Below are 15,902 nucleotides of genomic sequence, written 5' to 3'. Positions count from 1 at the left end.
TCCGCCTCATGCCCATATAAGTAGAATCCGTGTTCATTTTTTCCCAGCATGCACCTGAAATTTTCAAGATGGCGCTGCCTCGATTCGATACTATTGGCTTCCGAGTAGCAGTCCACAAACCAATGGGTGACGTCACGGATGTTACGTCCATTTCTTATATACAGTTAATGATATTTGCCAGGAAATAGAGAGATTACCCAGTACACAATTTCACACACTTTCAGGTACCTGACATGCAGGCATTGCTAGTTTAGATTCACCATACCATCCAAATTACATCAGTCAATACACTAATACATTTCTTTCATAAATCACCATGAACGCTATCAAGGTTCCTGTTGTAGTCAGCTTTCTGTCTTGTTAAGACGCAGTAAGGAAGGGACTGATGAGTGGGACTTTCTACCACAGCATTTTAGGTTACAACATTGCTGCCATTGCTGTGTCATTCAGAGGGCAACTGCAGACCTGGTAAAGACCTTTGACCCAACGCAGATAATCAAACTAATCAGATGAAAAGCTGTAAGGTATTAGAAGTGATGGGTGGAGCAACAGCAAAGTGCAACATGAGAACAAGATGTGATTAAAATATGTGTAAAACTTGCTATTTATTTCTCTCTGCTACCCACCTCTCCTTTTGCATTGAATAAAATGAGGAGACTTGAAATTCCCTCCATGTCATCTCCTTGCTCATGCCTCTGTCTCTATATAAAGGAGAGGACTTTAGCTGGGCAGTAAATATATTTTTTGTCTTTTTTTGGGTTGTTGTTGTTGCAGCAATATGTCCTGTACCATTTTTTGCATACTCTCCTGTGTGAGTGGCTTTACAGGTCTCACCATAATATCACTCTCTAGTTTCCAGATGAAGAATGAATGGAGCTGAAAGAAGTTCCTTGATGGGAGAGTTGACACAGTATCGATGAGCTATGGAGGGAGACGCCATAATGAAAGCGCGTTGTGATGGTTTCATTGTATGTAGAGTCTCTGATTGAGCTGCCATTTTGTTTTCCATTGTTTCCGTGTTTCCACAATAAAGATGTTATTTTCCACAAATATCTCAGGTGCTTTTGATTGGGTGATCGCTCAAGTCATTCACAAAAATTATTTTATTTTTTTAAGTCCCATCTGGGGTGCCACTTTTTATGTGACGTGTGTGGGGAAGTTTTCTTTAGGGGTGCCAGCCAGGTTTCTCTCCTGACATATAAGAGGGTTTTTGTTTTTTGTCAGTCAGTTTAAAACACTGCGTTCACGGACGGACTGTAAATTAGAGTGACAGACAGAGATTTGTTCAGTAGGCTATGTTTTGAATTTTTAAGTTTTTTAATTTTCTACTGCAGTACTATGAGTGATGTAGTATGCAGTATTACAGTAAAGTACTGCAGTATTATGAGTAATGTAGTTAAAGTATTACAGTAAAGTACTGCAGTATTATGAGTAATTGGATCCATGTGGTCTTTTCAGTATTGACACCTTCCTCGTTAGTATAGTGGACAGTATCTCCGCCTGTCACGCGGAAGACCGGGGTTCGATTCCCCGACGGGGAGTTCTTTATGTTCTCCATGTGGAACCTGTCATTGTGATAACTGTCTGCTATCATATGGGATTTTGATGGCGCTGTTTCCACTTTTCTAGAAGAGCAACAAAATGTTTGTTCTTCTAGTAAAGTTATTCTGCACTAGTTATTCAAAATTTCACGAGGCAGGTTAGAATCAACATCTGTTCAATCATTTTTTGTATATAACTGTATAGAGGAAGGCCCAAAGTATAACATGTAATATAGCAACATATATATATATATATATATATATATATATATACATATAACATATATTATCAAGAGTGATATACTACTGCATTAAAAAAAAGACGTATTATTCATATTGAAAATATGTTGACCAATGCTTTGAAGATGAAATCAAGAGAAACAAGTTCTTCATTGAAAATCTTTTTTAATCAGACCCACTCCAACATGAGCCTTCAGTGGAAAATCAAATAGAACACAATTTACACACACTTTCAAGTACCTGACATGCAGGCATTACTAGTTTAGATTCACCATACCGTTCAAATTACATCAGTCAATACACAAATACAATATACAAATATACAAAATATTATATGACAAGTCACCATGGATCAAGGCTATCAAGGTTCCTGTTGTAGTCAGGTTTCTGTCTTGTTAAGACGCAGTAAGGAAGGCACTAATGAATGGGACTTTCCACCAGAGCATTTTAGGTTACAACATTGCTGCCATTGAGAGGGCGACTGCAGAGCTGGTAAAGACCTTTGACCCAAGGCAGATAATCAAACTAATCAGATGAAAAGCTGTAAGATATTGGAAGTGATGGGTGGAGCAACAGCAAACTGCAACATGAGAACAAGATATGATTAAAATATGTGTAAAACTTGCTATTAATTTCTCCCTGCTGCCCACCTCTCCTTTTCCATTGAATAGAATGAGGAGGCTTGAAATTCCCTCCATGTCATCTCCTTGCTCATGCCTCTGTCTCTTTATAAGGAGAGGACTTTAGCTGGGCAGTAAATATATTTCCCTGCCACTCCTCGGAACCCTGAGTGTGAATATGCTTACTGCTTTAGCTGTGTCCGACAGAAACAGCACAGTCTTCCCTTATGTTGAGGATCGGACAGTTACCTCTTCTTTTCAGCTTTGTCCTCCACTCTGCTCTGTCAGCTGCAATTCACGCTGAAAGAAGTCAGTCTGTGAAAACTCTTCAAAAGGCATTCTAGGGTTGGTCAGGCCCTCTGCAGAATACGCTCTGAACACCTTTACAGAGCAGTAGTAGTATTGAATTGGTCCTTGTTCATAATAGTAATGGACTGACGATCCATCACTTTGGTAGCGGGATTTTGGCTGGCCACACGACAGACATTTTTTTGTCTGTCTGGGTTGTTGTTGCAGCAATATAGGGCCCTATAAAATCTGTTTTATTTTTTCCCAAATTCCGTTTTTTCCGTTTAAATTTTTGTGAATTCCGTTTTTTTTACCTTTTACTCTTATTTTACTAACAAAAACAGTGTATTTTTGCGAAACAACAGTTCACCTGACACGTACCGTACTGAGGGGTTATTCTCGAGTTTTCTAGGTTTTTTCGCTGACGAAGACAGAGCCGTATTCAGCCGCTTCGCCGTGCTTATATTGGTTTGATTGATTGATTGATTTGCTTCCCTCCATGCAGTTTTCCCCAGATATACATTCCTCTTCCACACGAAAACATTTCAGTCAAATGATGTCAAATTCCGTGATATTCCACGTTAAAAATAAATTCCGTTTTTATCGGCCAATTCCGCAATACCGTGAACGCGGAAATCGTAGGACCCTAGCAATATGTCCTGTACCATTTTATGCACACTCTCCTGTGTGAGTGGCTTTTCAGGGGGATGATGTGAGACTGGATCTACAGGATTAACAACAGCTGATATGTACAGTTACACTGCCCTCTGTTAAACTTTGCCACAGTTTTTGTGTCTCCTCCAATTTTTCCGGACTGGTGTTCAGTGATGAGCTGGTGTTCAACTGTTTAGCAAGGTGTTTTATGTATTGTGTTATGTGGTGTTTGGTTGTGGGATGAAGCAGACTGTTTAGATATGTGGCAGACCGGTGGACCATAACTGCATAGTCTTGATCCACAAGCTTTAACATGTCCTTCTGTCCACAGTGTTTGTCCGCTTTGGCAGTTTTTCCAGCCACAGACTCTCTCACACATCCTGTAGCACATCCGTGAAGCAAAGATGTAATATTGTCCACGGGTGCCAACAATCACTCAGGGCCTCCCCACACCGGCTGACACTATGTCTGGCTTTGGACAACCGTGAAGACGTGGGAGTATATAATTATTTCTCAATCTCACCAGAATATCACTCTCTGGTTTCCAGATGAAGAATGGATGGAGCTGAAAGAAGTTCCGTGATGGGGGAGTTGACACAGTATTGATGAGCTCTGGTTGAGACAGTTTTCATTGTATGTATAGTCTCTGATTGAGCTGCCATTTTGTTTTCCATTGTTTCCGTGTTTCCACAATAAAGACGTTATTTTCCACAAATATCTCAGGTGCTTTTGATTGGGTGATCGCTCTAGTCATTCACAAAAGTTATTTTATTTTTTTAAGTCCCATCTGGAGTGCCACTTTTTATGTGACATGTGTGGCTTTTTTTTTTTAGGGGTGCCAGCCAGGTTTTTCTCCTGACATATAAGAGGGTTTTTGCTTTATGTCAGTCAGTTAAGTCTTTATGTTTTTTGAGTTATTCTTTTACATGACGCACATCATTGTGTTACCCACATAAAAACACACACACACAAGGCAATGCATTTACACGTGCACACTTTCCCTGATGCGAATGACTGGAGTACTTCACAGATCACAAAACACAAATAATATTAATAAAAATAAAATTTGTTTGTGGATCAAACTTTAAGTCCCGACCCAAAATTCAATTCATATAGTTCAAACTAATTTTATTTCCAACATAAGAAAGACAAGAGAAAAAAAACAAATAATAAATAAACTCATCACGGGCAAGAGGAAACTGTTCAAAAACAACAAGAAAATTCATCAAGGCTTGATCATATGGTGGGACCCGGGTCACAGACCCAGAGACTGGAGCTCTGTCCTCATCCACACCTTCTGATGATAAGAATAGGTCCAGCTGTTGATATCCTGATCTGACCTCAGTACCGGTGGGGGAACAAAAATAGACGGCTCAGCTGAGGGAACAAGAATGAAAAACAAAATCATTTTCACACATTTTATTAATTTCACAAATTATATAAAACATTAAAACATATTTTGGCCAGAGTAACATCTTCAGTGTAGTCATAAAAACATCTTACTGCGTGATGGCTCAGGTGTCTGTGGGAGAACAGCCACAGAAGGATCAGCTGAGAGAGCAAGGATGAAAAAAAAAAAAGAAGTGCATTAGTGAGATGTCACAACATTTACACTTATAGACTAATAAAGGACAAATTTGGGGAACAGTAAGGCTTAAAGAGTTATGAAAACATCCTACTGTGTGTTGGCTCAGGTCTATGAGTCTCAGAGGAGGTCTCAGACGGTGGGAGGTTTTCTGAAAAGAACAATGTACTCCAGTTAACTCTATTTACTTTATACTGTATCATTTATTCATTTATTTTATTACCACATTTACTACCACTGCTGCACAGCCGTGTAAGAACTTTAACACTCACATGGGCCACAGTGTAGACTTTTATTTGATACACACCTGGTGCTGAGACAGTTGTCCCTGTTTGCTGTGGACTAGGGAGCTCTTTCACCAGACACTGCAGCTCAGGAGGAAGGGACACAGGTCTCTTCACTGTACAAAGGGGGACAGAAAGGGACACGAAAGACAAACAAAAACCATTCATCAGTACACATGACACAGTTGGTCTTGGTGAAGGCACAAACCAACAAGGAGAAACTAATTTAATGGTAATATAACAATACACTTAATTCATACACACATTAAAAAAACCTACTTATAGCTTTATCAGGTGCACTGGAGGGAAGAACTGGTGGAGAAGAGACTCTTTCTTCCTCAGGTACTGCTGTAGTCTGTACATCTGAGTCCCTGAAAAACACTTTGTCCTCATGATGAAGGCTGCATAGTCATCAGCCCAGCGCTCCCACATCTCCCGCCACGTGCTCTTAGCACGAGCCAAAGCCAACCAGCTGATCGTCCTCAGCGGCTGTTCATGTCGTGGGCTTTTCCGAGTCATAACGTAGAGATTGGATTTCGTCAAAGCTGCAGGAATAACCCACATAGGACAACAAGCTGGCCTTGCTGTGTCCCTCAGTCATAAGCACTCCTGCAGCCTCTTCTCTCTCTGTGTGCTTGATGAGGTAGATTGTGTAGCATACATCATTTTCCAAAAGCCACCGAAAGGATTTCCCCTTATATTCACCAAACTGCAGGATGTATTCCCCCAGCACTTCTGTCCTGTCTGAGACATCACGTCCTCTCAGACGGACCACAGTCAGGGCATTTTGCTTGACTATGTCTCCCTTTAGAGGTGCAGACTTGTCCTGCAGAGAAGGGTTGTCCTTGAGCAGCTTAGCATCAGTTGGATCCTGACTAAGGTATCCTCAAAGTCCCTTGCGAAAAACAACTTGGATCCTCCCAGGAAAAAAGCTAAACATCTAGACATCAAGGTGTGCCTTGGCCGTGGTGAGATGTCACTGAATTCCCACCTAAGCAGGCTCATTGGGCCTTTGGGTGTTATGGACATAGTGCGTTGTGTTATAATGTTTTTTTAATGGCACATATCTGGTATGAATAGCAACATCAGCTACATGTACAGTATTGTAATTATGCAAATACATCGAGGTTTGTTGAATATGTAATTACAGGAGCTTTATTCAACACATAATAGCAACATTTATTAAATGTTCCAATCCTTAAACATAAAAAATTAGGGATCAAAAATTAAGATTGGCTTTCTTATAAAGTGTAAAACTGTTACATTAGGTTTATTTAAAACTCCATGTGACTGAATGATACAATCACACCTTACAAAGCCAAACATTTATCAATTACAATCTAGTTATGAATAAAACTAAAACTAGACATTTTATTAGTCTATGAATGGAAAACCATACAAGGACATGCAATATCAAGTAACAGACTCAAAAAGTAATTGTCAAATCTGAAGTACACATGTAAGACTTTGTAAGGCTACTAGATAGGCCAGTTCCAGCTGCTTCCTATTGAAAACCCTCTCCATGTCAAACTGGGAAATAGGCTACTTTAACCTGTGAAGGTGATGACTCCAGACTTGATCCATCACTAAATTTATATATCTTTCAACTTGTTTTTAAATATGTTACTATCATCACCTGATTTCTTCTTCAACTGAATTCTCCTCAGAAGTTTATCATTTATAGAACCCAGAAGAGCTACACATTCACTGGAGTTCATCAATTTGCTTCTGAAGAGCCTTTGTCAGATCTTTCAAGGACGAGAGTTTTGACTTCAATGTAATTGTCTGCTGATGCTTGAATTTAATCTTTTTGCGAACCACAGCAAGCTGATCTCGTACTGCATTTGCACGACGTCTAAGTGTTCTGGGAGACTCAGAAATAATGTAGCTGTGATCACTAAACACAGCAACTTTGCGCTTTTGTGTTCTGCAGATGTAGCTATGATCACGCAAAATTGATTGTGAGTCTCCGCTTGTCGTACAATCAGTCCTGTCATCTGTGACAGCCTCCTCTACACCAGCATGGACATTAATCATCACAATGCCATCATGAAGAACACCGTCAACGACATTGGTCTCCTCAGCAGTGTTTTCCTCCACAATGGCATTGTTATGATCAGCATTGCTACTATCTCCATTGTCAAAATCAGCATCAGCCTCAACCTTTATCACAGAACATAAAGGTGTAACAGGTCCAGGTATGTTGTGAGGCTGATCTCCATTGTCAAAATCAGCATCAGCCTCAACCTTTATCACAGAACATAAAGGTGTAACAGGTCCAGGCATGTTGTGAGGCTGTGCAAGATAGCTGGATGAAGAGCATGAAGGGACAGATGTACAACCCAAACTGTCACTTACCTTTATAGTCATACTTACCACCTCGGTCTGCGTGGCCCTGGTAGTGGTTTTTTTAAGCAGATGTGGTGGAAAGTTGAAAATTGTAGGAACAGCGGTTTTCTTCAGCCTCCTCTTTCCCTAATGTTAAATCCAGAAAACGTATTTAATATAAATCACACACACACACCAACTGAACAAATCAACTGTTTGCACACAACTGGACCAGACTGGCAACTGTGAGCACAAAGAGAATAATCCTCAACTGGGCTTGAAGTTTCGTTTATCTACCTACCTTGTGTTCTGAACACAAAAACCCTGACTCTATTAAAAGGTTGCTGTCCACACATTTGGATACTTGGTGCATATGACCCAAGGTCGAAATTACGCCGAACCATCGCTTTAATAAATCAGGCCTGAAGTATTTTCACCAAGTTTTCTCAAATTCTGAAAATGTAGTGTGAAATTAGTGCACAGAGTAGAGTAGAGAGTAAAGTATCTGTCCACCTGAGGCATGAAGAACTGGTCCTCCGTAAAGTGCACACTGCACAGACGTGAATACGAGTTGGGGGTCCAGTTCTTTCTCCTCATGTTGATTACCCATTGCCTCAGCCTGGCCTGATCACCTAAAGGAAATCTGTTTGGGGGGGAAAAGTGGTTACTGTTGTGTATTCACTCAAAATTCCAAAATGATGTGTGAAACTGAGAATATCCAAGCAAAATTGGTATTTTAATTGTACTATCTCTGACTGAATTGAATATAACTAAATTGTGAATCCAGGTAAATGTGCCAGATTGAGCTTTAAAGCCAGTTTTCATCTCTAGTCTGTGACATATTAAAACAACAACATTACATTAAAAGGTGGAGTCATACACTATCAGACTTCTTACAACCAAAATATATTAAGACCGAAATTAGCCTGTATCAAAACAGTCGATATGACAACACATCATGACACATATTCACTGTCCAATAATCACAAATGGGCGAATTTAAGAGAACATGAAGATAAATAGACCAGCTAATAAAATGTATTAACGTATTGTCATATTGTCCCACTGAATTGCCACAAAGCCGGCGTAATTTTAAGTCTACGCTAAATTATGTTAACTTCAACCTGAAATATCATAACGACCTCGCAAACAGCTGTATTGACTTTATTAATGCAGCACATTAACGTTACACTTGCATGAGTCGCACGTGCTAGATACACAACACAAAAGACTTTTTTTGCTTTCGGTAAAATTTAACATTAATGTCACTTAGCTAACGTTCGTTGTCAGCTTTTGACTGCTCACATTTCTATGACATGAAGTTAAGCCACTGTTTATGGTTGACGCCATATGGTTATCAATGGTCAAAGCCAGGTAACGATAATGTTAGCATCAGAGAAGCTAACGTTACGTTACGTTACCAGCGAAGTTAACGCTAGCTTTGTTAGCACACGGTGGCTCGTAACTTAAACTTTACTCTTTGTCAGTAATGCACGTTAATGTTAACTATGATATGAATCGAGATTCTAATTTTGGCTAAAATAATATGCAAGTCATTTTGAAAGGGGAATGCAATGTTACTTACCGAAATATCTGAATATCCGAATACTTAGCGTGTCTGTTACTACATCCAAAAGCCGCACAGGTCATTTTTAGGTGACTGAAATGGGTTTGTTCCAAACTACACACTTTGAAGTATGTATTATGTTTCAACTGCGTAGTATGCGATTTAGAGTGAGAAGTTTCGACGGTTTACTAGATTCACCAGAAATGCAGACTATGCATCAACAGCTGACTACTCGACTACTCACACTCACATTACCCAAGATGCAACGCAACTTTTGAAAAAAACAAAACAAAATACAAACGTCTCAGCTCGGTGGTTTCAAGTTAGGTACAGCTAGGGTCTGTTAGCTTCCTGTTTTCAAAATAAAAGCACAAATTCTACCGTTATGGTTTCCCTAATAATAAAAGGTAACGGGTGTTTTATTTTGTGAAAATTACCAGAAGTGCGACTCGTACTTACTAGTATTGATGTTGAGACGTCATGGTATCGCTTATATGATGACTAGTTTGGGAAAATATAATTCAAGAACTATTTAGAGGAATGTAATCTGCTTCACCTGTTTATTTGTTTTTGGGGTTTTTTCTATGTTAAACTTTGTATGTATTCTGTACCTATTTATGTTCATTTATTTGACTTATAAATCTGTATTTTCTTTTTATTTTAATATGCCTACTGTCTGGGCCTGCTGTAAGTTTGTGTGTATGTCCGTGTGTGTGTGTGTGTATTTCTCCTGCTGCCATTCCCTCACAAGGTTGCAACATTATTGCAAAATTCAAGCACCTGCACCTGTCTGCTCTCACATTCCCGCACATTTTACCCTCTGTCTTGAGGGAACCAATCTTTATTTTCTCATACTCTATCCCAGCTGCAAACTGGGGGTGGGACACAATAAATATAGCTTTGCCAGTGTGGTTCATTATCACAACTGATGAAGATGGCCAAAAGATGTTCTGCTCAGAGGGCCTTGGAGTTGATTTTCGAAGAGAGAAGCTTTTGATGATGATGTAGACTAGGAAGAAGCTTCAGAATGTAATGAAAGGATCACATTTCTGAAAATTCAGAGTAGCAGCACCCATCTGATTCTTCCGGCTATCGAGACTTTCAAGAATCACCTAAAAAATACTTCTACTCCCAAGCTTTTAACTGTGCCTAACAAAAACAAGTAAATAAATAAAACCAGCTCAGGTGTATCAGCTGAGATCTCAATAGGTTTCTGCTGTTTATGCTCTATGGACCTGATTTACTAAGATCCCAAATAGTGGGTACTCAATTGCGTACACACTGCAAAAGATTTCGTGTTTTGTTTGCGTGTGTTGTGTAGGTGATCTACTGAGAATAGGGTTTTGCGTGTCTGAATGGAGAGTTTGGACGAGCATAAAGCTGCAAGCGCAAAATGAAATGTGATCAGGTTCTAGTGGAAGAGGTTATATTCATTATGGAAAACGTACAAAAAACAACAGCGCGTACTATCTTGCACATTTGAAAGATGCAAACCCCAGTGCGCTGCGTCAGTAGAACAGCTTGCACATTTTTTGCAAGTGATGTCAAGTTTGTACACGTTTTTACACACGCAAACCTTTAGTAAATCAGGCCCTATACGACCATGTACTGTATTATTGATGTTATTGTCGTAATTGTTATCCTCATTCTGATTTTATTCTTATGGTTTTTCATGTGTGAAGCACTTTGAATCAACTATGTTGAGTTTAAAGTGCTATATAAATAAAGTTGCTCAGGAAATTTCATCCTCACATGGAAATGACGACAAATTATGTAAAATTTAGATGTGTTTAAATTGTGTTTATTGCTGACAGATGTTAATTTTATCCATAAAAACTATATAATATCATTTTATATCAGATAATGGAGGAAATAACACATCATGTAAAGAGAACCCTTCTATAAGAATTTAAGAAAGTTCAGACAGACTTATTTAATTATATCAAATTATTATTTATGTAAATAAATATACATTTACATATTTACACATTTTTCTGCTAATGATTGAGTTAGCCATGTCATTGATAAGTAGCAGGTCTTCTTGGAGATACGAGGCTGTCCAAATGGAACCTGCCACATCAAAAATGATCTCCAGTTTCCGATGGAGTGATGTGTTGCTGACATCTTCTACCTGGGGTTGAGAGTCCAGTACCTCCACCTCTCCCTGAAGATCCTCAACCATCTCAACGAGGAGGCCTTTCTGCAGGTTGGCTATATCCTGCTCATCCATCAGTGTCTGGATCAGATGGTGTAACATCTGCAAAATGGAACTAGCCCTATCGTTAATTGTGTCCAGTTCTTCATTGTGACATAGCTGATCGAGCCCATCAAATGAGGATAGCAAAATGTCATCTACCATGCTATTGATCTTCATCAGCTCTTGATGGAGATGGGTTTTTATCTCATTCTCGAGAAGATCGCTCTCGCACCATCTGCTGGCTATATTGTACGAGGCCTTAAAAATGGAACCTGCTGTTTCTTTCAACTCCAGTTCTCTGTTGACGGGTGTGGTCCTCTTGTTTGGCAGATGAAGGTCACATGGGCTGTCTACTTGGAATGAGTCCAGCCAAATGGATCCAACCATGTCAAAGAGATGCTCAAGTTCCCGATGGAGTAACATTTGGCCATCATCCTCCACCTGGGACTGGGAGTTCAGGTCCTCCACCTCCGTCTGATGTTCATCCTCCGTGATAGAGACGTCTTCCTCCAGGACAGCCAACTCTTCTGTAGTGTTATTAGGGAGAGTTTCCTGCTCCCCCTTCAATTTCTCCATCAGACACTGTGAGGTGAGTAAGATAGAACTGGCAACGGTGTTTATATTTTCCAGCTCTTCTTCGCACCATTCACTGTTTGCCAGCTGTGAGACCTGAACAATGTTACTAGCCATATCGTACATGCTCATCAATTTTTGATGGACAAACGAGTTTGTTTCATCATCCAGGTCCAGGTCACTTTCCCTCCAGTCAGCAGCTGCAAAATATGAGGCTTCAAAGATAGAGCTAGCCGTATCACCAATGTACCAGCCATGTCGAAGATTTTTTGGAGTTCACGATGAAGTAAAGCATTCCTGTCATTCTCCACCAGAGAGTTCACTTCCTCTTCATCTGCCTCCTCTGTCACGGGGACGTCTGGCTTCAGGAGTGATGTGTCTTCTGCCATCTGCTGAGGAAGGGCTTCCTGCTCATCCCCAAATTTCTCAATGACATGTCAGGCAGACGGTAAAATGGAACTGGCAATATCACTAATATTCTCCAGTTCTTCCATGTCAAAGATTTGGCTATCCACTTTGTATGAGACCAGCCAAATGTCACCAGCCATCTCGTTCATCCTCATAAGTTCCTGATGGAGGAACGTGTTTCTGTCGTTCTCCAGAGGAAGGTCACTGTCACACCACTGGCTGTCCAAACGATATGAAGCCCTAAAGATGGAACTCGCTGTATCACTGATGAACTCTAGTCGTTCATTGAGTGGTCTGCTCCTCTCATTCTCCAGATCACATTCAGATGTTTGGCTGTCTGTGCGGTTTGACGCCATCCAAAAGGAGCCAGCCATATCGAAAAATTTCTGGAGGTCATGATGGAATGGAGAGTTCCTGTCATTGTCCACCTGAGAATTCAGTTCCTCCTCCTCTGTCATTGGGACATCTGGCACTTTCTGAAGATAAGATAAGATATCTCTTTATTAGTCCCACAATGAGGAAATGTACAGTATTGCAGCAGCAAACAATAAATAATAAGTCCAAAAGCAACAGAAATAATAGTAGTAAAACTATGATTAAATAATTGTGACATCGTGTACAAGAATAATATTGGTGTTGCGTGACAATATACATGAATGTGATATTGTTATCGCACAGATTTGAAGTGAGAAATATTAATACATATATATTACACATTTGAACAAAAAAAATCAGTAGTTTACCTGCAACATTGACATAAGCTGAACTTCTTCATCTTCAATCACAGGGACATCTGGCAGCAGGAGCGCTATGTCCTCTGCCGTGTCTTGAAGGAAGGTTTCTTGTTCATTCCCCAGTTTCTCTATTAGTTGGTATGAGGTCCGTAAAATGTAACGGGCAATCTCATTCGTCGTCTCCAGTTTTTTCGCTTCACACATTTGGCTGTTCACGTCAAACTGCATCATGTCACTGGCCAGGTCACTTTCATCAGTTCGTCCTGGAGCATAGTACTGATCTCATCCTCCAGGTCACTTTCATAGCACTGGATTGTGGCAAAGGTTGAGGCTGTAGATATGGAATAAGCCATATCACTTATGGTTAGCAGTTCTTCGTTGAGTGCTGTCCCCTTCAGATGCACATCACATTCAGACCTTTGGCTGTCTGTGTGGCAAGAGGACACCCAAATGGAACCAGCCAAATCAAAGATTTTCTGCAGCTCTTGGTGCAGTGTGTTCTCCATCTCGTCCATTTTCTTTAGGTAGTTCTGACGTTCTAAAGTAGTAATGGAATATGAAGTAGTGTAGACTGTGCGTTTGCTGCGTTCTACAAATGCAACTTTACTAACTCGCTCAAGTGCTCGCTCATGCTGTATTGGTCAAACTGACTTGACTTGCATTCTCTGCTGATGTCATTCTGAGGGGGAGTCGGAAAATACCGTCTTCCCTCCTTTTGATGCACTTTTCCTGTTTGTCTAAAACAGATATTTACAGATTAATCTGCAGCTGATTTTGTCTCTGTTATTTTTCAAATGTCAAAGTGCTCTTTGCAGTTCTGATGAAGTTTAGTTTAACAACACCTTAAACAATTTGATATTTTTATGTTATGTGAAAAAAAACAGTGAGGGAAGATGGGCCTGAACAACAGCGGGACCCCGACCCTGACACAACCACACACATATTTTAATTAGTAGTCTATTATTATGAATTATATATTATTATTGTTGAAGCTATATTGTATGTTATTTATGTATGTTTATTTTTTTAAACATTTTAGAACATTTAAAATCTTTATTTTTTATAGAATAAAAATCTTTATTTATAAAAAACTTTAAATATTTTTATTTAAACTGCTCTCCTCATTGTATGAGATCGAGGTATGGGCACTGTGAACTGACCAATCGTGTGCCCGGTGTTAACACTATGTCTATTACTAATGTAATGTATAAGTTCATATAAGCATTTTTATATATTTAATAAGCATTTCCTTAAATATTCATAAAAAATTGCTTTTTGTCATTTCCCCAGATCCATCTATCTATCTATGTCAAATGTACTCAAAGTATTAAAAACAAAATAATGAATCAAAATTACGCATAAGTACAGTATAAGACACACCTGCAGCCCACTGATTGGGTCCATGTGGTCACATAACAAAGTTATAACGTAAGATCATGCCAAACTGGTTGATATGGTATTTTTATGGTTACACCACTTAGACATATTTGGCATAATCCTCTAATATATTCACTCAAAACGGATAAGCAGAAATTGTATGAAAAAAAAACAATGTGTTGCAAGTTATTCGTATATTTTCACATTTTAACTCCTTTAAATTTAACTAAGTCGCATAGATACAAAAAACCCGTAAACATACCGGCAAAATTCCCTTTAGCGACACACTATCCATTAATTCTGGCTGTGAGAAGATTGCTTACTGGCCTGAATACAGGCTGTGGCTCAATGTTTTGGGCCATGTGATTCTCAGTTATCTTCGCCTTCCTCGTTAGTATAGTGGACAGTATCTCCGCCTGTCACGCGGAAGACCGGGGTTCGATTCCCCGACGGGGAGTTCTTTTTGTTTTCAATATGGTACTTTCATTATGGTGATCAGAGTTACACGTTTATCAGCGTGCGAGTGAGTGTGTCTGTGTGCTTTTTACAGTCAGTGGGAAACTCAACTCTTTGTTGTGTTATTTTCCCCTCACACAGACGACAGTGAAAACATGCTGCATGTAACACTGCAGTACCGAACTTCTACCACTAGGTGTCACCACTTAACTGAAGTATAAAATCAATGAATTGGACTGAACTACATACCTCTAAATTATCAGTTTTATTCTATTATTCAGGAAAAAATAAAATAAAAAAGTTATCTTTGTCTTTTAACCTACATATCTGTCAGTGTTGAGATTAACAGAGAAATAATTTACTTTAGAATGTTAATCAGACTGATTTGGGATTTGGGAGCAACATATGAGACAGGAGATCTCTCTTACTGAACTTTAGACAACACAATGACACACGAGCTGCATCTTTTACTTTTCCTCAGGTAATAAATGTTTGGTTTTTATTCTTTATAAATGAAAGCATGTCTCTTGCACGCACTGATAATAACTCACCTGACATTCAGATCACCTAAAATCTGAGACTTTGTTAGAAACACCACAGGCACATTGTTTTTTGGTCGTTTTGGTTTAGTTTTTAGTCAACAAGAACAATTTATTTGACCTCTGAATTTGTGAATGTGAGATATTGTCAGTGTGTGAAAGTTTCCCCTTCTAGTTCAAGGAAGAGAAAACGGGAAGGAAAGATGGAAGGAAGAAAGAAAGAAAGGTGGATAGAAAGAGGGAAGAAAGGAAAAGAAGAGAGGAAGGAAAGTGGGCCGGATTGGACTCCTCGGTGGGCCGTTTATGGCCCCCGGACATCATGTTTGACACCCCTGAAATAAATAAAAGGCACAAAATGGCGGACAGGTGACTCAGCTTCGTAGGCGGGGCTTCTGACAGATGGCGCCGCCTGTCCTCTCTTACGTCCGCAGACATGCTTTAAATGCAGCGGCTCAGACACCGAGACGTTATTCATTTCTTAACGTTTGTTAGAGACGATCAGAAAAAATGA

At 39.6% G+C, this 15,902-nt stretch overlaps 1 protein-coding gene, 1 long non-coding RNA gene and 2 other non-coding genes across 4 annotated transcripts in view; 3 read left to right on the top strand and 1 right to left on the bottom strand.

Moving 5' to 3' along the window:
- Positions 1-1,469: 1,469 nt before the first annotated feature.
- trnad-guc (transfer RNA aspartic acid (anticodon GUC)) lies at positions 1,470-1,541 on the top strand. Its single transcript has one exon. It is a non-coding gene; the product is annotated as a tRNA-Asp (tRNA).
- A 6,046-nt stretch (positions 1,542-7,587) lies between these two features.
- Positions 7,588-9,309, bottom strand: LOC128371076 (uncharacterized). Its single transcript, XR_008322788.1, has 3 exons — positions 9,126-9,309; positions 8,054-8,183; positions 7,588-7,687 (listed from the first exon to the last, which is right to left on the bottom strand). It is a non-coding gene; the product is annotated as an uncharacterized LOC128371076 (long non-coding RNA).
- A 5,472-nt stretch (positions 9,310-14,781) lies between these two features.
- Positions 14,782-14,853, top strand: trnad-guc (transfer RNA aspartic acid (anticodon GUC)). Its single transcript has one exon. It is a non-coding gene; the product is annotated as a tRNA-Asp (tRNA).
- A 1,045-nt stretch (positions 14,854-15,898) lies between these two features.
- Positions 15,899-15,902, top strand: part of LOC128371066 (histone H4) — a 330-nt gene continuing 326 nt past the window's right edge. The window contains exon 1 of the mRNA XM_053331266.1: positions 15,899-15,902. This exon is cut by the window's right edge and continues 326 nt beyond it. Within this exon, the coding sequence (XP_053187241.1) occupies positions 15,899-15,902 (4 nt within the window).

Source organism: Scomber japonicus, chromosome 13 (assembly GCF_027409825.1).
Source record: "Scomber japonicus isolate fScoJap1 chromosome 13, fScoJap1.pri, whole genome shotgun sequence".
Lineage (NCBI taxonomy): Eukaryota > Metazoa > Chordata > Actinopteri > Scombriformes > Scombridae > Scomber > Scomber japonicus.
The sequence above is the reverse complement of the archived record's forward strand: the minus strand, read 5'-3'. Positions and strand labels throughout refer to the sequence as shown.